Consider the following 26,807-nt stretch of genomic DNA (forward strand, 5'->3'; position numbering starts at 1 on the left):
TCGTGGAAATGACAAATTCGTTGGATGCGTGGCAAAGCGCTCTTCTGCTTATTGATTCCACCTCCCGCGACTAAAGTGGTAAAGCTCATGGTGTTGGACGCACCGGACGGAATTGAAATGAACGTATCTGAGAATTGTGTTGAATATCCCAAGATCCTTGTGAGTCTCGCACAACACGGGACCAGCATTCAGTGCCATAAGCCCTATCTGGACGGTTCTGTTAGAAAGTGATAGCACACTTGACAACTGGATCAGTTTAATTCCCCATCTTGATTCACAACGACGTTCGATTATAATCGTAGATTCCGGCGCGAAGGTTTCACAGCATTCAGTGGCCGCATTCATTTTGACTCGCTACGTCATGTCTGGTTCGCAAATCCCCCGCCAACATGAGTTTGTAATGGGATATAGGGCTTTTCCTAGTAAATGTTGTTCAGATATGCAGAGTACCTGTTCCAACCACCTAAATCTAATAAGCCTTTGTTGATTCCTTGGTTAATCCGCCTTGTTTATCCATTACTCGCTTGCGCACCACGAGCTTTAGCCAGCTTACTTTTGCTATGCTCAGTTACACCAGCAATCAAATGTTTGAAACAGTAAAGATTGGAGGTCCCATCTTCCGGAACGGTAAACTGAGACTGGTCATTAAGTTGCCTCATACCCACGGCCATTTCACTGAAGTTCGTTTCCGAAGCAGGTTGATGGTTTTTGTACGTGCCCTGGTGATGCTCCTGGTGACATTGTTTCAGTACCCTTTCTTTGTTAAATAAGGGAATTGAAATTGTGAATCAAGATTATGTCCCTTGAAGATCCACAGCGTCCGTCGAAACGAAGGTCTATATGGTTTTTGGAGTTAATTGCTTGTTTCTACCACTGGTCTGTTAATTTTGGCACAGCACATCTGGACAGATTTCCCCCGCAACCGTTGCGAAAGAGAATCTTCGTGGGTTAGGTTTGCCAAAAAATTTCTAAGCAGGCTGTCCCGCCATTTCAATTCAGTTCCTAGCAGAAATCTGGTCCAAGTGCTACCACAATCCTGTACATTTACTGCGGTTATGACCGTCGGTTATTGACTCGAAGAAGTCTGCATGGGGTGGAAGACTTGAAAAAACTGGATTTGAACCCTGGGTGAGTACGTAGTTGTGGTAAACCAACCGGACCAGATGTTTTGGCGCATTTTACTGTTGCCATTTTTTTGCAGGTCAATGTGAGCGGACCTTGGCAGTTAGCACCTTTGAGTTTTGAGTCATCCGCCGAACAACTGGTCGCTCGCGGAAATTCAAATCGGCTAACCACACCAAGCTAAGCGCTCTGGCGGCCACTAAGCTTAGGTGGTACGCGATTGGTGGTCCGTACAGCATGATCCCTGTTTGACCATTATTGCGGGTTCGACGACCAACCGTCTTTCAGTGTCTGCTTCATGGCATTTGACGATGGCTTGCACATAAACTGTATGCGTGTATACAGTTGTTTTGTGCCTAAAGTGCGCTCGGTGTACTCTGCTGCCTATTCTGCTGGAAACGTCAGAATGGAGGAGCATACCAATCACTGAGTTGAGGGAGTCTCGTTATTTCGAAATGATTGTTGAAACCATTTAAGCTAGGTCACGGCCGGTGGAAAATGCTTGTTCCAGAGCGATGGGTGCTGTAGATGGTGTTGTGGTTTGACACCTGCTCGTAAACTTAAGTGTATGTATGACCTTCGTCTTCACTCAGGAGACTGGTGCGTCTCGCACCGATGTCTTTTGTCACCAGGTAGGTGGAAACTTGTTCAAAAAAGGATGCTACAAGGGTTTCACCGCGCTTACTGAAAATGGAAATTGTAGTGGAAAGAGGATAGTTGTAGAGGTGCTTTAAAGTGCAGTCTATCAAATGTTTGATGATGACTGAAGGAGTTACTTTACGTACGAAACAAACGAAAAATAGACTATTGGTTGGCCTCCTGGGGGTTTTGACCAACATTCATTGCTACTAATCCTATGCTAAATGTCTTCACAGCGTAATCCAAACATGTCCTCTGTTTCGCGCGTTTTGTTGGATGGCGTTGTTGCGAAAGGCTCCTTTAAGCATCCAGTCAGCGTAAGTTTAGACCACAAACCAATACGTTCTTCATAGATGTTCCTTTTCCGCATGCCATAATGAACACATCTATTTGTGTTCAGATCTACTTGGAACCCAGCTGAATCTCGGTTATGATGTCCTTACTCAACTGAATGTGCTGCATTGGTTCTCCTGTGAAGACCAAATAGGTAAGCAGATGAGTGTATAAGTAGGTCCCGGAATATTTTGCTCAATGAATCATTCTGTGTAATTTCGGTTCCACACTGCAGTAAGTACAGCACGAGTGGAACAATAGAGCAGTCCACCGGGAAATTAGCTCTTCAATTTCTCCCAGGGGTGACCTCCGTCTGATGGGTCGGTACCCCTGGTGGCATTTGATCTGGGCTCTCCATAGGAATGGTCTCTCTTGCGTGGTCGTTGTATTCTGTGTACTCTAGTTCAATGAGACCATTTTACACCTACCGTCTGTCCACAACCGTAGTATTATTCTCGACCTGGATGAGGCCTGTGCATGCGACTCATAGGCGCCCTGTCTCGGCAGGATGTTGCAGATCAGTCAATCTTAGCCTGGCAACAGTATTCAACCCATCCGAAAGGTTGTAAGTTCGAACCCTCACTTCTTCTGCACCAGAGGTTTTCCATATTGATTTATTCGTTGCTCGAGTGCGAGCTGTTGATTGGTTCTCCAATTATGGACTTTCTTACAAAACGAATACCATTGGAAGCAATTCTCAAACAAAAATAACTAGTTCCCCGACGGAATACGCTACTCAAATAAGCATGTTTCGCCAAACGCGACTAAATTTGGGAACAAAGAGAGTATAAATCTGTTAATGCGTGTGTTTGCCACTGCGCCCTCAAAAACCGTGCTGCTTCATTGGTCCATTTCTTTTTCCTGTGTGTCAACACGAAGTTCCTCGTGGAAACTTGTTGGCCCTAACAATGTCCTTGCTTGTATTTGTCCCTCTTTCACCGTCATCGTTCGACTGCTTGACTGCTCTGCGCTCTATGGAAACCACATATTCGCAGATTCTTTCCCTTCTTACAAATGAATTCACATTTGAGGTTTTCTTCCATTTTCATTTGCTTCGCTAACCCTAACCGTTGGACTGTGCCAGCAAATTCTACAGCTGGGCTGATGTCAAGGTTCGCTGGCAGAATCTCATGTTAGCCACTCAAACCAAACATCCCCTTCCTGGTCTGTTTTCATTTGAACGTGATTCCACAGCATTTGCCAAAATGCCCACGACAAATTCGAGGTGGGTATGGAGATGAAAGTGACGTACGCATTCCTCCGGCTGCTAGCGTACCATTGCCTTGACATTTCTGCATCGCCTCACGTGGACACACCACGGTGCGAGTTGTCCAAGAAGTGGGCGACGACTGGCATGTGATGGGTTTAAGCGTAGCCGTATGCTGCTGCTGTTCACGCAAAGTTCGCCACCAAGTTGCAAGCACCAGCTGCTTACTTGAGTTGTGTTTGATGTAGGTCTGCTGTGCCGGCCAACTGATCTAATTTGTTCATAGTCACACCACTCTAGTTTGACTGGTCGTGTTCCTGTTCTGGCGTAATTATTCCGGTGATCTAATTTGCACTGATCGCAAAACGTGCACTTCGAGTGTTTGATCCCTTTTTCAGTCGTTTCCTCCAAAAACGTAGTCATCACAAACTATTTTGCCCTCAAGTTAGCAGCTTCCGTGTACACTGGCATGTATATCACAAAACATGAAGTAACTGCGGTAATGAAAAGTGTCAAATACATGTAAATGCAAAAGGAAAGGTGGATAGGTTGATCCAACGAGGCGATGACGATGTTCACCAGAAGGATGAATAAACTTTTGCAAACCATTTGCTAGGCTTGCTGAAATGGTCAATGTCCCCGTCCACAGTTAGTTGTCAACTTAAAGGTACTGTAACACATACGAAGCAGATTCGTTCCCCGCATTTCACTTATTCGGTGACTTAATAAGTATTCTATGACGCATGACAATCTTATCTAAATATGCTTCATTCAAGAATGGCGACCAATGAATAATGTTCCGTTTTTACTGTTTCCCAGATGGACAATTGTGCACGAATTCTTGTCCGAAGTTACCCTCGTTGATGGGAGTTTTTAGAACAACATCACAGATACAGTTTATCACTGTGGGAACGACAGTCCTACAAAGTGTTGTAACCCTCGCTAAGCTGGTCTTCAGGTTAAAAGTACGAGCAGGATGATTCACTGGGTGATGGATTTTGCCCAGGTTGCAGGAACGGAGTTCATTCCCCATCTCGTATCTACTTTTGATTTTTCTTCAAAAAAACGTGGCCATAATTTAAGGCGACGCCTTAACGTCTTTCCATAGGCACCGTTAGTATAACTCGGTCAACGCGCGCAATACCACAGAGACGATCCAATCGGGCTGATGGACGGTGAAAACGTGGTATACAAGAGAAACAACTAGAAGTATTTTTTTTTTGTGAAATCCCACAGGTTTTCTTTAGGACGATTAGCCCTTTTACACAGGTATACTATTATCCATTTGATGTGACAGTATTCCGTTCCAAGTATTTGACGATTCCTCGAAATTCATCTTTGAAGACCTGCTAAAAATATTCCGCAGCTCATTACAAGCAAAAGCTTGTTCTCGAATTCCAGTTCTCCTTATCCGTTCATTTAGCTGTTCATCGTGATTACTTATCAGAAGCAGAGGTCAGTTTGGCTTGAAAATGAAAAAAAAATTGCCACGGGTTTAAAAGCTGATAAATATATTTACACACTGCCCACTATTTGATAGATCGGTATAGCCGAACAAACTGAAAGTTGTGTCTAGATGCGTGAGTCAGTGTGTCTGTCTGTTGATGAACGAAATACAAGATATAAAAAATATTAGCAGGCATCCTTCTGGTCTTTTCTCGGACAAGATGCATCTTTGAAGGATGGCAGTAGCAGAAAACGTGAGTAACATTGTCAGAAGATTAAAAGAATTTGTTCTTGTGGTATTTTGCCAGCAATTTGATTTTTTCATACTATGTGTGCTACGAAGATATTAGAAAAGAAGAAATATCCGTGGGATGAACGATTTAGCCCATGTTGAGCACTCCAGCGCCCTGACCGAATCCGAAACCTTTCGGGCCGAAATGTTTTCCATAGCATCCTAGAAGAAAAGTTGTGGGAGGTGATTAAAAACGTAATCAGCTTTAGGTGGAATTAGGGAATATTTTCGTGTAAGGTCAGTTCAGCTTCGTGATAGTATACCTCTGCCCAAAATCTTGTTTGACTCTACACCTATTCAAAGTTCAGGGTTCTTGATAAAACATGTATAGCACACGTCCTAACTGGAAGCAAACTTCTAAATCCACAATATAATTTGATGCTCACTAGGACAGAACCACTCTTCTGCTCGGCAAAGCCCATCAAATGAACAACGTTCAGGAAGATCACGTGAATTTTGTCCACAGTCGTCAGAAAACACACACTGTTTGCCTTTTTAAACAACGTAGTAGTGATTCTTTTTGAGTATTTCTGTGCGCCACTGCAACCGGGTATACTCGTTCACGTAATCAGGTTATCGTCAAGCATAAATATGTGGAGGGAGGTTTCGAATTTCAAATACGTATTACATTCTCTAAGTGAGTTCATCCGTTGCTTTGATGAACGATCATCTATGGGAGTGCGTATTCTTGATGCGAAACGGTGCATTCGCGAAATTCAATGGTAGTAGTTAACGATTTGATTTTCTTTCAAGGAAGCATAAACATTCAAGTCACAAGTCATGACAGTTTGATAAGAGTCGAATTGAGTATCGGAGTGATATATTTCTCTCTGGTTCTAATGCAAACTTTATTCTTTTTCCTGTAGAGGACAGTAATCCGTATTAAAGCTCGCGTCTATCACGATAAATTATGCAAGCGAGTACCAGTCGTGGTTTGGTTTCTGTTCTGGATTCATTAAAAGGTGTTCTAAAAGAGCGTCTTTGTTGATTTTTCCCATTTGTTTGAATTCTCATGGGTATTGTGACGCTTACTTATCATAACGCCGTTTTGCTTCCTTTTCACTTGTTCCCCGGTTTATTGCCCGTCTAAAGTTCGCATACCTGTAGTTACTAATGTCGGGATTTTGTCGCCTGTCTGCCTTCTTTCGCAATTTTGTGTTAATCCTTTGTTTTCGAGTGTCTGCTCCGAAGGAAAAGCGGTTCATCCGGGGGTCGAACTCAGACCCGTCGGTGGAAGAAGAGCGCACCATCCACTGCGCCAACTTGGCTTCACCGGAGACGGTATTTTGTATTAACTTTGTATTGCTTCTTATCCGATGGTGCTTGGTGCCGTTTTGTTTTAAACGGGCCCAAATACGCATTTCGGTTTGACAAGCAACTTGTGCCACTTCCTCACGCCATCAGCTGTAGGCATATTTACTTCGTGACAGATCCACCCGATACTCGTTTCACAGATATTTCCTGCTCACTTTTGACCGATAAACATATTCTGAACGAACCGATCGTCCTTTGTACTGTTATCTGTGTACATTGTGTATTTACACAGTCTGACTGCCCGTGTCCTTACCTTTGTATACGATTACTGCATGCGATTACTGTTTCCAAAAAGCTCTGCTAGCTCACTGTTCCTTTTCTACTGCTACCGATTGCGCTGTTGCTAACTGTACGTTCCACTTAATGTCGGGTTGTTTATCAAGCCATTTGTTCACAGAACAATTTGTCATTATGCGATCCACTGTCGTCAGCCCTCTGCTCCTACTGCCTACTGAGTATAGCCCGATTGCTCTAATCGCCCTGTAATATCCTTAGCCGCCAGGAGCTTACAATCAGTCTTATACCCTTGATTAGTAAATTGAATTAAATGGCTTTTTCTATTCCCTTTGGATAGAATATATTTCTATTATAAGTCGACAAGACTCGCTAGTAAGCCACCTTTTTGCTTGTTGATCAGGTGACTCTTGGTCTGTTCGCCAAATATGACGATAAACTTGCAAATGTTTTGTCACCAAAAGAGCAGGCATCATCAGCGCGTTTGGATAGGTTTGCACAACTGCGCACTGATGATCTGTCCTCGTTTGGTGATGAAACACTTGCAAGTTAATTTCCAAGCTCGGCGATTCGGTCAGCATCCACCTGATCAACAGCCAATAAACGTGCACGATCTTTTAATATTTCAGCAAATCAGCCGGCCGGTTCAATTTGTGATGATTCAACACTAAGACGTTTCCTAGACAGTGTATGAATACAGCTACGCGACTTTCCATAATTCTCAAGTGAAAGGCGAATATGGATGAGTTTTGACACTTACCTTTGCAGTAGATTTCCTGTTCTTCTTTCTGCGTGCACAATGTGGTTGAATCGAGTGATTTACCGCACGTTTTGCAACGAAAGCAGGCTTTGTGAAAATTCAGCTTGAACAAGTAAGAGAATCGCGTGATTAGGTTTCAAAACAACCTAAAGTGAATTATGCTCAATTGTTTCGGTGTTCACCAACACAACCTACTCCTTTTCAGACACCAATTATAAGCGGTGGCTCTTCCAAAGAAGACCACGTGCTAATGGTAGCCCAAAAAAGTGGGTTTTGTAATTCTAGAGAGACCGATAATGCTAGGTGTACAGCTTATTCATATAAAATTGGGCAACAAAGCTATTTAACACAGTTTGTTCCCCTTGTTCCCACAAAAGACAATCATTGTAAAGACAACTTGGATATCTACAAAATTATAACTAGACCATAAGATGCAACTTCTATCCAAACAATACACCCATAGACTGGCGTGTGCGTGAGAGCTGACGAACGCTTTCATTGGGAAACTCCAATTTATACCAACGTTATTCATAAATCTTACGCATGATCGTCCTCACTGCTTTTGATTTACGTGAAACATGTTCAAGTAATTCAATTTAGCGCCATGCAATACGTCACACGCATTGCATTGAAGTTTCAGGTTTAGGTGTGGTTTAGCTGTCCGTGTACCGTTTGGTCTTCATGTCGCAACTGAATTCACCATGAAATCAGTGACTCCCTTTGGTGCGAAATCCCCGCGTGCGAGGAGCATTGTCCCAGGTTTCGACCTTCTCATCGTTCGGTCTACTTCAGAGATAAATACTTGTGCGCGGGGACATTCTGTTTAAATCAACTTGTACAGATGCCGCATACTGTTTGTCTTTTTTTCAATCGAAAACGCTTTACCAGACAGGATATTTCTATACAAAACTGACTAGTCCATAATGACNAAATCCCCGCGTGCGAGGAGCATTGTCCCAGGTTTCGACCTTCTCATCGTTCGGTCTACTTCAGAGATAAATACTTGTGCGCGGGGACATTCTGTTTAAATCAACTTGTACAGATGCCGCATACTGTTTGTCTTTTTTTCAATCGAAAACGCTTTACCAAACAGGATATTTCTGTACAAAACTGACTAGTCCATAATGACATAAAACACCCACGAAGTACATTTATCTGCAAACTAGATTGGTTTGCACTGAAGACAAGTGTGTTTCAGCTGAAACTCCTATTTATGATATTTCTCAACTAATGTGCAGCCATACTTCGGATATCGCGGTACGTTATCTAGACGGAACATTATTCATAAGATTGCTAAGGACCCTTGGAAAGCCCGCGACCAGTCTTCTTTGTGGAGCTTATCAGGTCGGCGCCACCATATAAGTAGCGCCTTTCGTCCGCAAAACTATACAGCATTCACTGATTAACAAAATACACTATTTCACCAAAATTTCCGTTAAATCTTCCGGAAACTCTTGATCTGATTCGTTATCGGTAGTGATTTCAACCTTTACTTCATTCATCTCTTGAGAAGCACGACCACTTTTATCACTTTTATCTCAACACCACTACCCAGACGTCCTTGTCGGATTCCAACTACGATTTGTTTAATTGTCATTAGAAAAAATTGTTATAAAGTTGTCGTCCACTGCCAGACAGAACATTATTCCTTGCGAAAATCACTTTTCGAACAATCATTCGGCCACTACGGTAGCTTCACCCACGGAAAGGAGTTTTCTTTCTTGTGGTCACGCCACTAGAACACCAGTCTACGCTGCTCGTTCGGAAGAAACTTTTTCGCATGACTCAAAATCGCTTCTGCCAAGTTGGGCTTTCAAATAATTCAGTTTTATGCTCACTTCAGTCTTTACCGGTTGCAAAAGTCAATTCTGTGCTCGTTTGATGCCTATAATAACATCTGACGGGCTTCCTGAATTCAGTGTGCGAGTAATGTAGTTAGAAAAAATCCTCGGCAGTAACCTCTTCTCTCATGCACATTCACGCTACTTTCCTCCGTGGCAAGCAGAATCCCAGTGAATTGCCGAAAACGTATCAAATACCGTCTATCCGTTTATCTCGTTTGGTTGCATTATGTATTGTATTCATTCTCATACCTTTATGAGTCATTAATTTAACTTGCTCAGATTTCAGCAGTGACGGCCAACATACTGTTCTTTAATCGATCAAACTAAACCGTTGATCAATGCAACTCGAGGGGATATTTCACTGATGAATATCACTCACGTTCAATTACACAAAATAGACTATTAAAGTTGTAGCTCACCCTACTCGCTCGCTCACAATACTGCTCTGTTCTGGCCAACATGTTTGATTCTCGACGTGCGTCAGATGACATTACTCCCAACAGTTTCCACGTACTGTACGACAATACTGGATTGGGTTGTTTCACTCCAAACTTGAGGGGGACCACTGAGAAGAGGCGGATCTATTTAAAACTAACGGGTGAGTGCAATGGTATTGCGTGCACTTTATTCCGTAGGATCATAATGTTGAACAATATTTACGATTTTTTCTGGATCATTTAGTCGTCGTAAGCCACATCAAACAAATCCACTTTTCAACCCGCTAATAAAAATTATGGGCCTGGAGAACGCAGAAGAGTTTCCGAAAAGAAGTGAGTCGACCTTGGTGGAAGGACAGAACTGCAACAGAAACTAGTGAATGCAAAATTGCACTTAGGAATCCACGAATGATCGAAGAATTGAACGACGGGATCAGCTGTGAGTTTCCAATTCACTCAATGTAAAGAGACCCCATTATTTTTTCAGACGAAATATTTGTGGGATGAGCGGTAGTTGTTGAATGACGCGACGGGTATTCTGTCTGTGCTGCGGCAGTTTGAACCAGCAGCAGTAAAACACTTCAGCAACTTTCATGTGTTATAGAAGACATAGGAATGAAATTTTCAGCTGAAAATCAGCGGAGAATTACGGACCCTCAATTTTCAATTAGGGAATGACGCTCTTTTTACGCCCCACGAAGTTTACCTGGGTCTCTTTTGGTGCCCATCAAGTAACAGAAATATAGAGTTGCTGTGACTTAAAAAATAATCAGAGTTCTCGGACTGCTTACCCCAGATGGACAGCCAATTGCTTTTTCGGCATCATACACCCGTTTTCCACAGCGTGGGCATCCACCTTGTTCCGGTGGAATGACAGCACCACCTGTCCCTGCAGTGGTCGGTTTGTTGCTGTGACAGGATAGGGGTATATGAGACGGGGAGAAATAATTCAATGGTGATCGTGCTGACAGGACGAAATAACGATTGAAAACTCTTAAGTTTTCTAGGGTTACTAGCAATCTATAAGTAGATCAGAGAAAGAATAAATCACCCGATAAGGAATATTTCCCATCTGAGGAATCGTCCCTCGAGCAGCCAGTCAACAAGTGTGTCCACGTGATGTTGATTTTGTGATCGAAGGAGGAGTGGCTCTGTATCCCGTCTGAACTAATTTCACTGCTGATCAGCCGCTTGTGGCTGGAAGGGGAGGTGATAAATTTTCTAGTCTGGAGTTCACCGGTTCAAGACTTCCTGGAGTTTCATGAGATGTGGACTAATGAATATTTCCAATAAAGAGGAAACAACAACAGTGTCTCTCAGCTTTTCAACACAGATGAGCTTCACTTATAGATTGAAACCTTCATCAGACATCAGGCCGTCCATTAACACCCCACATCCACGGTATTCCCATTCTTATTTGTTGGTTGCCATTTTTTGCCTTTTGCAGATATCATAACCAACTATTGCCTTACCCTTTTACGCAGTCTTCATAAATTATGAAGATTTGACATAAAGTGGAGTGAAACGCCACTGCTCTTACCTCATCTCGGTGCCCACATTTCCTAGATGGGCTCCGCTATCCATGTTTAGTGCTCCAGCACCACCACCGAAGCCGTATCCTTTGGGGCCAAACTTCCTACCATGGCACTGTTTGCAAAAAACTTCACCCTCGTGTTCCGCCACTGTCGTGCTGTCCAACATCTTGTTGCACAATCCTATTGAACAAAAAAATTGTGTAAAACAAAAGTATGGTGAGTAGCTAGTGAACCCTTAGATGATGATGTTTTTCCGGTTGGTGATGAAACATTAGCAAACCAACTGTCAAATGTGAAAAACGGTTAACAGAAGGCTAGCAAACGAAAAGACGGATCGTTAAATGTAAATAAAATCGGGGTCACTTGGAGTTAAATGGTCAATTTCAAATTAAGATGCTGTTTACAGGAATCTTTATAACATTCCTCACAGGCATGTGATGTTCGAAGGTGGCCTTGATTTATAGGGCCACAGATGAGCCCTATAAAAAGAAACCGAATGCAGGCTGTCCAAAGTTTTCCATTAACTTTGTGAGTAGTGTCATATCAAGGATAAATGAAGTAATTTTTGTACAGACAGTTTCATTTCATTCCATTCTGCTTGCTCTTGTAAAGTCACAGGTTCACAACACTCCGCACCTAATGTAGTGACAGAAAATTTAGGTGCCTGGAGAAAGACGTATGCACGTGCCTCCCGGTCCCATTTACTCCAACATAATATTAAAATTTTCATAGTAATGTGAGAACATCAGTAGCGATTTCATTCTGTCAGTAAAGCGAATCTATGCTGAAAGACAACATGCAACTGTTTCATCCTTGTTGGGAATTCTCGGCAGTCCGCATCTCATGAAACTCATAGTTTCCAACCGGTGATCGTCCGGCCAGTGGCTGAACATTTGGCCGCTGATCGGCAGGGCAATTAGACCTCACTGAGACTGGACATAACGCCACTCATCACTCAACAAGGGAAAACCACATCACGCGGTCATGTATTTACTGGCTCCTCGAGTGACGAATTCTCAGAAGTTTTGTGAGGTTCGCACTGAAGGTGATTTCAAACAAAGATGAAACGGCTGCGCAGCGCTTCTAGGCTTTTCAGCATAAACTGGCTTCACTAACAAAATGAAATCTTTACATCATACTTTACATCCTTATTCTCTAAACCTTCAACTCTGAGGAACATAAATTACTTCAAAGTAGGTTCATCCAGTTCGAAGTCCCTCTCCTTCTTGAAATGCCGCTTCCATTGAAATACTTTTTCGTTACTCTAAGCATGGGACGTGTATGGAGATTTCGGAAGGCCATGGGTAATTGTGAACGCAGAATCGCTTGAATGCTGCCATTAGACCCTGAAGCTTTGGTTTGGTTGACCTGTGAAGTTGTTCTGAATAGCCCAAATGTAGCTGAAATTCCGGCTGGAACTGAAGATAGCAGTATAAAAATAAACCACTTTCAGTCAATTGGAAAATGTTTGGTACCGATTGGGAAGTCATCGTTTCAGAGGGGTTTGGTAAACAATCCACCGTTTGTTTACCAAACCCCTCTGAAAAAATCACTTTCAGCTTCTTATGAACGTTAAGCTGACGGTATTCTGACTTTCTACTTATAACGTTTTTGGTTACTTTTTTTTACCCAGTTTTACAGTAATGCAAATGCCGACCTTTACGTGTCCAATCAGGGCAAACCAGACGTCAGCTTTGTTTTTTGGACGGACTATTCACGTAATATTTACGCGGCTCCATGAAGCAAACAATTCACCGAATGTGAACATCTACTGAGCAGTACATCAAATTCAACTTTGATTTGCAAGATAGAACTAGTGCACGCCTTATTCTCCGAAACTAAGAATATACATGCTTCCGACATCGCTTGAAAAGGAAATTTCCTCGAGAAGTTATACTAGTGGGGGCGCTTTATTAACAAAAAATCGACATATCCTAAAGGCTGCTGTCGAGAAGAAAGATGTTTATCAACACCAGCCCTTAACTCTATCCAGCTGTTCATTTGAGGATGGGTGCATTCGCAGGAGCAGGTCTTTTTCACCCTCGAAGTGAGTTGCTCTCTTATTCTGCCCTTCATAGGGTGTCCGTTTTCGGCGACTGATTTCCCTATCATTAAAAAACAAAGTTAACGTTTCTTTAACTCATCTTAAAGCCCTGTATTGTAGTTTAGGCCTTAGAACATTCTTTGACTGATAAAGGACCAATAATCTGGAAACAGGCTTCAAGGTCGTAGGCAACTTAGTGTGAATGAAAGTGTTTGAGTTTCAGTAATCCTCCCTGAAGAACTGGAGTGTTGTCGGACCAATCTGTGCGCTCAACATTCAGTAAACTTTAAAAATGAACTCTGTCAAGAGTCCGGATGTGAAGCTGGTCAGCTGTCCACGTCTCGGTAGAGTACAAATATGTGAGCAATACCGCAACATGGTTAATGTGATTTTTGCAACCATTTTATCAAATAAAAATATCAGCAAGGTCCCCAGAGGAGACCACCCGTGGAATTCCGCTGAAATGTTCCCCCTTTCGAGGTAAAAACCACGTCTAAAGGAATCGGCTCAATCCTGAAATCCATGTGTAAATGAAATGGCTCCTAAACCAGCCGTTTTACTTTATAAAAAGTCGGTCGTTTTATTGTACGCACATCACATTATTTTCTCCACTGTTTGAACCATACTTATAAGTAGTGAATATGGAATGCCTCCGAGCACCTGCATACCCAGTTGACGCGTTTATTGCATCACCTACCGTCATATAGCTTTCACTTTTCTCTGTTTTTGGGAATAGGTAGTTCCTAATCAGGTGCAGTATGATCAGACTTGTCAAAATTTCCATGTCCGTTTCGGGGGTATGACATTTTGTCCATCAGACCGTTCGGAACCGGAAAAAATCTGTCCTTCTAGAACGATTCTCTACTCGGAGGGATGTGAAATTAAAAACTCGAAAGGACAAGTATATGCATGTATATCAGAGGCGGATACATAGATGACGTTGGACTGTGACCGTTCGATAAATACACAAGGTTCCTGCTATGACCTGGCCTGTTGTGTCATTATATTTCTAGTAGCGCTATAAGTAGGCGATTATGTGTGAAAGTTTGTGTGGGCTAGGATAAATCGGTGGAGTGCTGCACGAGTTTGATAAAAAATCTCTGTTGGTGGAAGAAAAAACAGAATACTGCAGACGTAGCACATCACTCATAAGGTTGCTGGAAGCTCTTCAACAGCCCACGACCGGTTTCGGCCTTCTTATTGTTCATCAGGTAAGAGCTGTCCCTAAACTACCGCCGACCTTACATCTAAGAATAGGGGAAACGTCTTCCTCTTCAATCATATGGGCTGACTTGTTGTCCACACTAGTTCTCCGATCTACTCTCAAAAACCGCATTGGACACATCCTGTATCATTGGTCTGGGCTTGCCAGCAGATTGTCACGTGAAACTTTTGGTACCGTAAACGATGCTGACAAATAATCGTGCCATATCAGCTTGAGCTGGCAGTGTCCGAAAACATAGCTTAGGCTAAACACAAAGCAGTTATTTCGGAGCTTCAATGCAGTTTGGATTGAATGTGATTGAACTGAACCATAGGATGAAGCCATACTTGGTATCTCAACTTGTTTTCGAGTGCCCAACAATTGCTATCGGATTTGTTGTGAGATTGGAGGACAAGTTTGTAATAGCGCATGACTTTATTTTTTCATCCCTACAAAAAAGTGTTCGTAATGATTCGACGGATGTTGAATCATTAGGTCTCAGTCACAAGAGCAATGCAACCCGGACATTTATCCGGACGGGGTGAAAAACCCATCTACCACTTGAAACTCATTCAGTTGGGTTTTCTGCTTTATGCCCTGTCTCAAACTGTAATGGTCCCACCCGCTTCATCTCCCATTATCAGGGATAGGGGGAATTGGGAAATGAAATTCACGTGCTGGAAACGACGGCCTCGTCAATTGTCGATGTTAGATTGTTCCGTTTATCTGATTCTGCTAGGAGTAAGACAGCTGCACGTTGAAAGCAATGGCGTTGATCCTGGAAGCAGTTGGAAGAAGCAAGAACAACGTAAATCTCTCTGCTTTGGCCCCGAACACGTGCGACACGTTTGTTGTCGTATAAGCGGGTTAATTTGAGTGAAAGAACATTCGGATGGAGAGCCATTATGTTTAAAAACAAAATAGAAGAGGTCATAAACAAAGACCATTTTGTTCTAGCACGCAGGGTACACGTGGAGCTTACATATTCCGAGTCCAGCTTACATCCTATTCATCGAATGATGCCGCACATTAGGCTGAAGACTACCAAATATAGTAGCCCATATAGAAAGCCCTCTAGTAGAGCTACAACTGAAACCATTTTAGTACAGTCGCATGTAATTTGCCTGGAGTCGACATCAACTGAGGGATCACCACGCGCTCACACAAGAAGCCTTCATGCTGCCCCTGAGATAGGATTCTCGTCTTTCGTCACTCAGCTCACTCAAGCCCGAGTGGGTCTTACACGCTGTTGAGTTCATCGATCTCCTTCCATGACTGTCTGGCATGATGAGTGTGAAGTCGCGTTGTTTCAAATGAAAAACCTGAACGGTTTGGACAGGATATACAACCTGGCGCGTTTGATATCAAACGGTCCCAGTGTGGACTAAGGGGGAAGGAACATGAAGAGTGACGAGTCTGATCACTGTTCCACAATTCAGTGAAATGGACGAGAAAATCCCCCATAGGATGCGTTCGAAAAATTAGCCATACAGTTAAACTGATACTCGCTTCAATAGGTTGCGGGGAATGAATATCTCTAGCCACTAAGTGTAAAACAAGTGGCCATGTTTTGAACTCGTCGTTCCGGAAAACGAGCCACCGGTATTTTCGATCAAGGTTGAAAACCAATGAACCCGTCTATCTCCCCCTCTTCCCAAAAAATGGACACACAATGAGAACCAAACAGTTCTCGATTTCCGGGGCCACTTCTTTGTTGTATTGGTCGGGTCATTTCAATCCATCCTTCAAAGCACAAAGATATCTTGCCTGAGAACGGTTATCTTTAGCAGTTCATAAGTGATTAGTATCATACTCAATCCATCTTCTGCAGATTACAGTTGATCTGACGAAACGCGCTTAACTAGGGTCATCAGTTAGGTGTTATACAGCACATCCCTCTCCGAGGATTCCAAATCTGAACCGCGTGCACAGCAATGGATTTAGCAGATTTCCTTCTTAAGTGGGCTTCCTTTTTATGGGGGCATCATAGAAGTTTTCATTTTGTGCGAAACGGATGCCCCAAAGACTCAACGCTCATGAATACCCGTAATTCACACACACACACACACACAATGGTGCAATCAAGTCAACCTCAGTTAACTAGGTCACTAGGACCAAGTTGCTAGGACCTGGATAGGAACCACATGATATGTTAAGCTGTCAGGGAAACACATTATCACACGACAACAAAATAACGGTGACTATCAGGCACTCCGGAAATCTTATGTACACCTCTTATGTTCACATCATCCACAATCATTACTTCGAAAGTGAAATGTTCCATTGAATGACTGTGTTCATAATTTTTAGTTAACTCCAGCCCAGTCCACTCGAAAAGACTACACTAGCGTGGCGGACTAACACATCATTCCCTCGAGACGATACTCAGCTAAAGAACCTAGGTCAAACATTTCCGATCTAGCGTTTCCTCATAAGGGCCAACAGGAATTTGGCTGCGCTTGACAAAGCTTTGGCTCCCAAGAGATCTGCAAAATTCCATACTTTTTAAAAGTGTCTCATCGGCAGAGGTGTTTGCTCGAGTATAGGATAACTTATTTATTTTACGAGTGAATGTCACTTACGAATATCGGCCAAAGTTGTTGTTTTTACGAAATTTAGAAAATGTGGCATCTCGCTTTCGCTGTCCGACTTATAACTCCAGAATACTGTCACGATATTAACCTAAGGCTTTCGGTGATTCTGAGGAAATCCCTTTTTATAAAACTGTGGAATCGGTTCTACTCGAGTGACACAACCTCTTAAGTCAGGGTTTATTCTGCCGACGGAAACTTTCCATGAACTTACCACATTTCAGGCACATGCTGTGCCATGCCTTTCCTCCAGCAATCTTCTTCTCAGCCGCATAGACAGCTTTCTGGCATTTGGGACAAATTTCAGATGGCATGGTTCCAAGCGAGCGGATTCGAAATTGGATAGTTCAGTGTTTGGAGGCAAATAAAGGCTGCCGTCAGGACCCGAACCAGATAGGAAAACTAACATTCCAGGGAACATGTAGTACCAGAAATTTAGGGGCACATGCAAGCATTCGTTGACACATGCATGTCTAGATGTGCATGCGTGTGTGTAGGCGCAGACAGAATTGCCCAGATGGTCGAAGTTGGATGCACGCCAGGCGAGCGTGATTAGCGTTCATCACAGACACACTGGAGGTGATTGGTGGCCTAAATCTACCTTGGAGACCACGCCCGAATGGTAAGGTGCAACACAGACAGTTCAATCGATGGATCGATCAGTTCGATACACACACCACAACAGCGAACGTTATGAAACAAAGCCTTTCCCTCTCTTTGATGGCCTAGGAAAAATTTACGGGAACCAACGTGACTGGAGGATGAAATTTTACCACCTTGTTCGAAGTTCTGTACGATAGATTTAGAAGATCGATAGGGTAGTGGGATTACCCCCGCCATATTGACAAAGTCCCTGGTTCACCCTCGTCGAATCACCACAGTAAAAAGATGGAACACCTTCCAATACTTGTGCCAATTATAACGATGAGTTATTGATTGAACGAGGACTGCTGTAGACAAAATATTTTCAGTGATGATTATCACCTGTGTGATGACCGACATCAAATTGCGCTACACCTCAGGTGAAAGTTTAGTTGGAATAATTTTGAGTGAGGTCGAAAACACATATTCATCAGGACGACCCCATCTGGCAATGTGGTCACGAATATATTGACTGAGAGTATGGGAACCGAATCGACTACGGTTCGCGAGTGCTATCCTGGGAAACTGACTAACCAATCCAGTGTTCTGGTATAACTCATAGGGGGAGTGACAAGACCTTGTCCACTTGCGTCACTGCCAACCGTGACTGGTAAAATCTAGGGAGAATGACGGTGCTTCTCATGTCCAGCAACTAAAACCGCTTCATCGATAGGAACCAACTTGTAGTACAATGAATACGGAACTGGGAACCATTGTCTGTGAAAAAACGTGGTCCTGCAGCTGATATAACCACCTTATGACCTTATTGATTAAGAAACCTCATGAAACGTTCCATTTGCTCAGTATCGGCTATCCGAAGCTAATGGACTTGGTCGGCTCTGATGAACTGTTGAGATAGACCCAATTTATCCTTAGTTTTACGGAACGAACTGAGAGCATACACGTTCATCGCTTTACGACTCGTCTAAGATCCATGAAGATGTTCGAATTCATTCGAAAGTCTTCCACACAACAACAGTGCCACACATCCATGCCTGCTGCTCAAAGTTCCGTAGAGGAAGCCAGCATTGAGCACATCTTTACCGATATTTATCGTACTGGTAGCCAAGGTTTATTGGAAAAGGCAACATCTCCACAATTAATCCCAAGCGTTCCATCCTTGGAAAACGCATACATGTATACGTGACAGGTAGTGGGTTCGGTTCAGCTTTTCTCAACATCTAACGATTCATTTGTTTTGCGTGACTGAAGGACTGCAGACTGACTGTTCGGTCTTTAGTCATTCTTGCATCCACATGCACAAAAGCAGTAAGCCAAGTTAGTTAGAGTTCAGTCATCCATAAAAGGGACAGTGCAGCAGACAGTTAAAACTTGGTAACAATAGGGCAGGTGAGATTAATTTCGATACGAATTTTGCGAACGAATGTCAGAGCGAATTCGCATGAGCCTTTCTATACTGGGACAGGTTACTTAAGCTGGTTTGACGGTATAGATGAGTATGGTTAGCGATTTATAGCGCCTGAATATGAGAATAAATTCAAGAGATTTACTCAACCCTCTACCTAACATCGCGTTTCACTGCGAGGCATGAGGCCTGTTGTTTCAGACATCAGTAGACGACTTCTTCCGTCATCCAAAGCTGACAGTTATCCCAAAATGGACGTCAGCTGCCGTAAGTCTGAAGGAGGCGGAGACAGTGGTCTGGAGATTGTTCACAGACGACCTAAATAACCTCTGAGTACTTTTGTTGTTTCTACATGTGCAACATTCTCTGCATAAGTGGCGACTAACGGCGCTCAAACGTGTCCTAACAATCGGTAGATGCGATTTCAAAAGTCGAGGAACTAGTTAAGACGACAACTGATGGAAGTCAAATTAGTTAAAATGTGGATCACAGCTAAAGATGATCATCACTGTAGGACACCAGGGTATGTTAGAAACTTTGGACTTGTTCCTTCGCATCATATCAGAAAGCCACAGCGTTGAAAGAGCCACGAGGAGTCAACTGACCAGTTAGTTCGACCGACCACATGCAGCTTAGTAAAACCTGTTCACAAACCGCAACAAGAGTTGTCCATTAGAATTCAAGTCAAAGCCTGGAACAAGCATATTGCTAAGCAGCCTCTACAGTGTTTAACTTCACGCTGCATGACGAATTCTATTCATAATTGTATCAACACGTTTCCTGTAGCAGGATTTTAAAAGCCACAAATTCCAACTGGGTTTTCAAACAAAGGAATACTTAACTGTGCGTGCCAAAAAGCGGTCTTCCCCCTTCAAACAAAGAATACAAGAACCGCCAAGTATCCATAGAATAGTCCGCATGTATTTATATGAGTAGGTATGTGAAAAAAGAGGAGGAAATTGTAAATAGTCTTGATAAGATCACCGAGGGGACGGGAAGTGAAAGTGGCGTACAGGTGACGAAGGGACGGCGCTATGTGCTCGATCACCCTGGATTCTGTTGTTGCTGATCACCAGAGGCGATTGAATCTTCCAAAGCCTTCCAGAGTGCCAGGATATTCCCGGCACCGAAGCCCGAAGCACCACCACATCGTTGAATAAGCTCCACAAAGAATGCATCACGTTCGAATAGGGGCATAGTAAAGATCTGTAGAAGCATCCTGTTGCGAGAAACCGGGGAATAGGATAAATTAAGTTTCGGAAGGAGCGTCTCGACCATGCTATGAGCCTACGTAATAGTTGATCCAACTCTACGAATCGGTCACCAGACGTTTAAATGAGTGTATGATTGTGTGGAACTCAAGCATCGAAAACCTGACCTGTACATTGCATTCTTTAATATTCGAAGACGTCTTGTTGAGTTCCAAATTCACCGGCAAAAACAAACAGCCCGCACAAATGCGATGGAGCAGCTGTCAATGAACTGGCGTTCGACTAAGGATGTAGCAGCTACGCATTGATAACTCTCTCTTATCAAACAGACAGCAGCTAGCAACGTGACGGTGCTTCCACCTCGATGGATTGATTTGTCAACGTCACGTCATCAGCGAAACTTCATAGTCCTTCGATGTAAATAGCATGTCGGATGGCTGGCCTTCCCTACTAATTCATTTTGCAAAAACTACCTGACCTAACTCTGCATCATGAATCCGAGATTCTCCCGAGGCGAGTGCTGAGTCGCAGACATCTGTCACAAACCTTTGAAAGCCTGTATGGAAACTGGGTGGTTTGACGCCATACTTTGGCTAATATACACCAATTTTGATCCGAGATTCTCTCGAGGCGATTGCTGAGTCGAAGACATCTGTCACAAACCTTTGAGAGCCTGTATGGAAACTGCGTGGTTTGATGCCATACTTTGGCTAATATACACCAATTTTTGCGCACTAAATAGTAAAAGTTGACGATACATCAGCATATTAATATGGATCTAGCTCAGGTCTCAACGTTCCGGCCAACTCGTTGGGCGTCTACTTTCGAATTTGGTTTGACACTAGCAAATTGTTCGGTTAATCACCCCAAATGGCACCATGACGAAGCTGTGATGGAGTGGTTGTTGCCATATCTTATTACGTACTCTAAACCGAACAGGGGTCATGTTGAACAGCCGCAAGAGGCCGACATTAGCCTATTTATTTACCAGGGATTGTATCTGCGTTATGACTGTAGAGTATGAAGGAGGTGAAACTTTTTCAACTGACAGCAAAGTCTGGAAAGCGAAGGGATCACCGGTAAGATGGACAAAACTTCCACAGAGAAATTCATCCAAGTGAGAATGAAGATGTCTCAAGATTGTGTACGATATCACCATCTATCACGATTTGAGCAAGATCGAGAAGAGTGGATTTCGTGTGACCGACGTTGAGGAGCTGCAAAGTGTAACAGCTGGAGAAAAAGAACAGCGATATCTTGGACGTGTCCGCCAGGATCTTTTGATAGGCCAAGCGTGATAGGAAGATTCGATGAATACTGCTACCTGTGTGTGTGACACACCAATCAGATCATGCATTCCTACCATCGGGATCAACACATATTCCTAACCGGAACAACTGATGTTATAAATTAATGTATAGTGTGCTTACACTGGGTCTTCGCTTCCCGACTGATCGGGGGAAATATCTGGATCTAGGAGAACGCCAGATTGACGAAGCTGCTTTATGTTGACGGGACAGCGGGCGAAGGCTGGTATTTGGGATATCTGAAATGCGGAAAGTTGACTCTTTTGTTATGGCAGTCCAGGGATATCCATAGAAATTAGATATATTTGCATGAGACATATGCGATTAGAAGACACATGGTCAACAAATATACGACTATCAGGGTTTACGGATACGGAGAAAGTGGCGAAAGTGAAGAAGATATAGAAATCCGCTGGCCGAGAAAGCATGTCAGAGACGGTGTAATCGAGACTGAAAGCCAGGTCCTATCAGTACCGACCACACCAAGCTCACTGAACTAAGCATGACTCTTAGATATTTCTGTTCTGCACATCTGGATCATCGTCCGGCAGATTCGAGAGGATAAGCTAAGGGGAAAAACTTGAAAGTGTCACGTCTTTCAGCTTAGAAAAACATGATATTCTTCGTAGAATGCCTTCGCCTGATTCGTTAGGCGGTCAGATAGAAATATTGAGGCGTTTTAATAGAAATATAAAGATGAGTAGATACGAGACCAATGTATTTCCAAGATACTATAGTTTACAGCAGTGTGTGCACACATTTCAATTGATAAAAATACTGAGTCATGATGAGTCATCTGAATAATTTTATCGAGATTTCACTAATAATACCGAGAAATCTTAGATGAAAAACGTACAAAAAAATCTACATTAGATGTGTGGATGGGAATCCAGAAGGGTTGGTTTTAGACAAACTGTTGGAAGTGGTCAACGGTTTGGCCAACGAAGCCTAGGTGTTTGAACACAAATCTTAGTAAAAATAGTGTAGGCTGGCGTGGATTAATGGACAAGGGTTCGGCCGGGGCAAGTTAACAGTGAACAACTGTGGGGTTCACATCTGTACATTTTGTTCCTCATCGGTTTCTCAGGTTCCTATCCTAGGAACTTGTGCTACGATATTCACCTCTGTTGGCTATCTAACTATCGCCCGATGTAACAAATAGTTCTGCAGTGTTTATCCATCTGAGAATAGCGATGAACTTCAACTATGAATATCCTCTGGCTCTTTCTTGCTTACCCCTAGTTGAGTACACTCAATGTAAAATTGTACGTCTCATCGGTACCTCTTACTGACTGATAACCTGAAGACACTTCCTTATTCTACCATAGTTAACATGGGGAATGCCCATCACATGTTGCTCCCACTGTCCTTTTGCTTATTTCTTCCAGCCAGATATTACGCCTTTATTAAGTCATTCACCCTTCCCCCCGGCAAGTTACCATCACACGTTGTAGAACTAATCTATTTTCCTCGTCCTTTTTCTAAGAACATCCTCTGTCTGGGAATCACAGCAATTTCTAAACTCATATAACCTCTAATTATTCATAAGCCAAGTTATTAACGTTCACCTCAATCCAATTTGGGATTTATACTACTTTGTGGATGGCTGTGTGCTGCTTGTTATCACTTTTCACGAAGGTTCCCTGACTATGGGTTCTTTCTCTCTCATTGCAGCTGGAATGGGTAATGAAATTATCACTAGAAATCCCCTTCTGATAATGTTAATCGTGAACCATCCTTTACTCCAAACTCAGGTCTTCATGCCAGTAAAAACCCCACAGACCAGCTGCACCGGAAACGCTGTATTTCCCCGGCACGTCTACACCATTGTGTTTGTTGATGGCAGCCATGGTAATCAGTTAATCCGGCCCCGCCTATGTCGTCAGTTCACACACAGAACAGCAACGTGGGCACATAGTTCCACCTCATCCTGTTTGGAGCGACAAACACAAGTCGTAAGAAGCCCTTAACGGTGGACATCGGACATCAGGTTACGACTGATCTCCAGAGCCCCAATCAGTGAATGGAACAAGGTGGATAAACTCCTTTGCTAGTCCGTTTCCCGGTTTCAGAAACCACTGTAACATGCACTGAACAGAGAGTTGTATGGTTCTGAAGCGCCGTTGAAAAATATTTCGACTGGATATTCAATGACATGAGTACGCTTTAAGGACGCTCCGCGAAGACCATTAGTCAAACGTTTTCGACCAGTAAGGACAAACATATCAAAGTTTATATGCTCATTCATTCTAGAGGGTTCTACACCAACAAGCGTACATTTTAAGCAATCTAACGGAAGTTACTGTCGTGCGGTCCCAGAAGATCCTAACGGCATTTTATGGGAAATAGATGCAATCAGATCACACTGCATAGAGTGGCCTTTGCAACCAAGTCAATCGTGAGTCTCCAACCGTTCAAATCAGAACACATCTACACAATATAGCAAACTGATCGGTATTTTGCTTACGAGCCTTATGAGTAAGAACAAAACGGTGTGTGCGACAACGGCCGCCTGGTTAGCAATGTGCGAATAGGCCGTTAGGCATACAGACTGTGATGGAGGTGCGGCCAGCCTCGAGAACCACCGGATGTTCAGGGTTCAAGAAAATTCCACATAGGAAGTTTAGGGTGGCTAGGTGGATTAATTTCCACAGCACTTACGGCTGAATTTTACCACAGCTGGTCTAATGCTATGGCTAAGTTATTCACACCAGAACTTGTCGGTAATATTACGGACCGAAGTAACGAGAATTCATTGGGACGCATGCAATGGTCTTAGTAGATACTTTCACTCAAGATTAGAGCTCGGCAAAAATCACCGATGTGCTCGGTCCAGTGTTACCCGCATTCACTCATGCTTACCGCATCATAGTACGATTGCGGTGGAGTGACGAAAGAAGTGCCTCTGGCTTTACAAGAATCGACGGCTGTGAAGATGTCATCGACAGCGAAGCCAATGTGTTGTATTCCTGGACCACCGTTGGCGTCCAGAAACCGCGTAACCTGATTCGGGGCTGTGGAGTGGTGAAAATATTAGATGTACAGGTTACTGAAGCAAAACTAGGTGGATAAAAAAACAGGTGGGCTCAAAACGAAGAAGGGAGACCCATACCTGCGTGATCGATAAAGACCCATAAACAGTGATTGTAGCGGACCAAGTAGAACAGAGTAGAATGTCAATATGCTTGCATTCCACTCCCTTTTATTGAAGGTTATCATCTAACAAGAAGTAACACAGTAGGGAACTCCTATGAAAACACTAAGAGATTGTTACATAACGGGTTGTCTCAGTGTCGCTGTAGTTAAAAGTGATATTATGTCGGTGTTGCATAAAGTTGTATCCTTCCCTGAAGAACTCTTTCCAGAATGATTCATGTTGACAACCTCTGCATACAGTAAGGGTGTCCCGCTAGCCACACTAGCCGACTTGAGATAGCTCTCAAACACAATGGTTCCCTTCATACGCGTGGTTTTCACTACTGAAAGAAAATAGAGTGTGGGCAAATCTTAGTTTAAGTCCCAATTTCTGTTGAACAGTGACGTCCAAACGGAACGCAGAATTTCGGTACCGTGGATCAGAATAAGTGCAAAGGCACATGTAGATCTCCAGGAGAGCGGGACTTGAATAGATTCTTCAGTTTTACTGTGACGCGCGATCCGGGGGAATGTCAACACCACATGAGTCATTCACAAAAGCATGTGAACACAACCCTGGGAGGACCGAGATTCCTGGATTAGAGAAAACCGTTTTGAGCATCAGTATGTATTACTGGTGTTTTGCCGTCAACGATGATGATGAGGTTTTGTGAACGGACTAAATAGCTCACCCACTTAGTCTAATTACAGTCAACGTCCACAGAACTACAGTGAGAAAAATAACGAATTTTTGGATGTTGTTCGATTATCTGATAAACAAATCTGCATTAGAGGGCAACATAGAGGAACAAAAACCGCTAATTACCGGATCCTTCAAGCGGTTCAACCAACACAAACGTGCAGGCATCTGTCAGTGTTTCGGTGTAACTAGCAGCCTTTAGTTTCATCCCAGTATGGCCATACTCAACGAGAAAACCATCGTTGGGGTCATCCAAACTGAAGTCAGACGATAAACAGGGGAGAGGGGGAGGTAAAAACAATGACAGGAGCAACTTACATATTAGCCGCCACACGTTTCATACCAAACACCTCTTTGTACCATTGAATGATAGGGTCTGACTCGCCCGTATTACAGGCCAAAGCAATGTGATCCAGGTGCCCAAATACAGGTGAGGGACAGTCAGGGTGTACGGTATACTGTTGCACTTCTTGCGCGATCTCCGGTGCCACATCAACTTCGGGCAGCGTGAAACCGGGAAGCAATGGGCCATCATATTGTGATGTATCCAATAGGGTATGAAACAAATTTTTAATACATGACTTAATAACGGCCATGGTGATTCTACCATGGTTGTCGGAACAAACAAGCGGTTCCACAAGCACCCAGTCGGTACCTTTCATATGACGAACTCGAGTACACACGTCAGATACATCTTGAACCTCCAGGGCGATGTCGAACGGCATTTGACGATGCGCATAGCTATCAGTCAATTTTTGAGAGAGTTCTGACGGTTGTATTCGCCAGTGAATCGGTGGTCCGGTAGTCTGGTTGAGCAATAACATGCAGCTGCCATTTCCCAGAGCCACACTGTATCGATTTTCATGCCTCATGAAACTGTGGATTTTGAAGCCCAATCCATTGCTAAACGCACGACACATATTCCAGAGATTTTGGCATGCGAATTGCAAATGATGTACACGACGTATAAGACTCATTGTTCTTTTGAACGCGACCGCGATTTAGCGAAACCAACTCAACCGTATGGAGTACAGCAGGAGCAAAGTAATCGACTATCACCTGCCCTGCAACAAAGGAGAGGATACAGAGTTGACCAATGAATGAATGCAGCCATAGTCATCACTCCACAGCATTCTATTTTTGTGTCGACAAGTCATCTGCCCTCTCCCCGATCACTGATGACTGTGAAACTCGCATGTTGTGGCTGTAAATGTGTTGACGGACCTGAGAGAACTGGAGGTATACTATCTACCTACTAGCAAACTGAGCTCTATGAGCCTGATCCAGTCCGGTGGTTTCGGAAACTCCTGGAGAAGGAATACAGAATTCCAAGGGAGCGATCGAGAAGAAAAAAGCTGACAGGTTTTGTTTATGAGCTTTGAATATTTTAGGAACACCATATCTTCAAATTGTAACGGAATGAGTAATGTAAATGAGTAAAAAA

At 43.3% G+C, this 26,807-nt stretch overlaps 3 protein-coding genes across 3 annotated transcripts; 1 reads left to right on the top strand and 2 right to left on the bottom strand.

Moving 5' to 3' along the window:
• Positions 1-24: 24 nt before the first annotated feature.
• Positions 25-24,535, top strand: T265_01943 (hypothetical protein; the record flags this gene model as incomplete). The annotated part of the gene is made up of 2 exons (XM_009166081.1): positions 25-159; positions 24,401-24,535. 2 exons carry the CDS (start codon positions 25-27, stop codon positions 24,533-24,535), a joined length of 270 nt encoding a protein of 89 aa, XP_009164345.1.
• On the bottom strand, positions 4,662-17,692 carry T265_01944 (hypothetical protein; the record flags this gene model as incomplete). The annotated part of the gene is made up of 5 exons (XM_009166082.1): positions 4,662-5,201; positions 7,348-7,450; positions 10,420-10,537; positions 11,169-11,343; positions 17,217-17,692. 5 exons carry the CDS (start codon positions 17,314-17,316, stop codon positions 5,128-5,130), a joined length of 570 nt encoding a protein of 189 aa, XP_009164346.1.
• On the bottom strand, positions 19,926-26,429 carry T265_01945 (hypothetical protein; the record flags this gene model as incomplete). Its single annotated transcript, XM_009166083.1, has 5 exons — positions 19,926-20,229; positions 21,652-21,767; positions 24,391-24,542; positions 25,490-25,620; positions 25,682-26,429. 5 exons carry the CDS (start codon positions 26,338-26,340, stop codon positions 20,055-20,057), a joined length of 1,233 nt encoding a protein of 410 aa, XP_009164347.1.
• Positions 26,430-26,807: the final 378 nt, after the last annotated feature.

This window comes from Opisthorchis viverrini (genome assembly GCF_000715545.1).
Source record: "Opisthorchis viverrini unplaced genomic scaffold opera_v5_22, whole genome shotgun sequence".
Lineage (NCBI taxonomy): Eukaryota > Metazoa > Platyhelminthes > Trematoda > Opisthorchiida > Opisthorchiidae > Opisthorchis > Opisthorchis viverrini.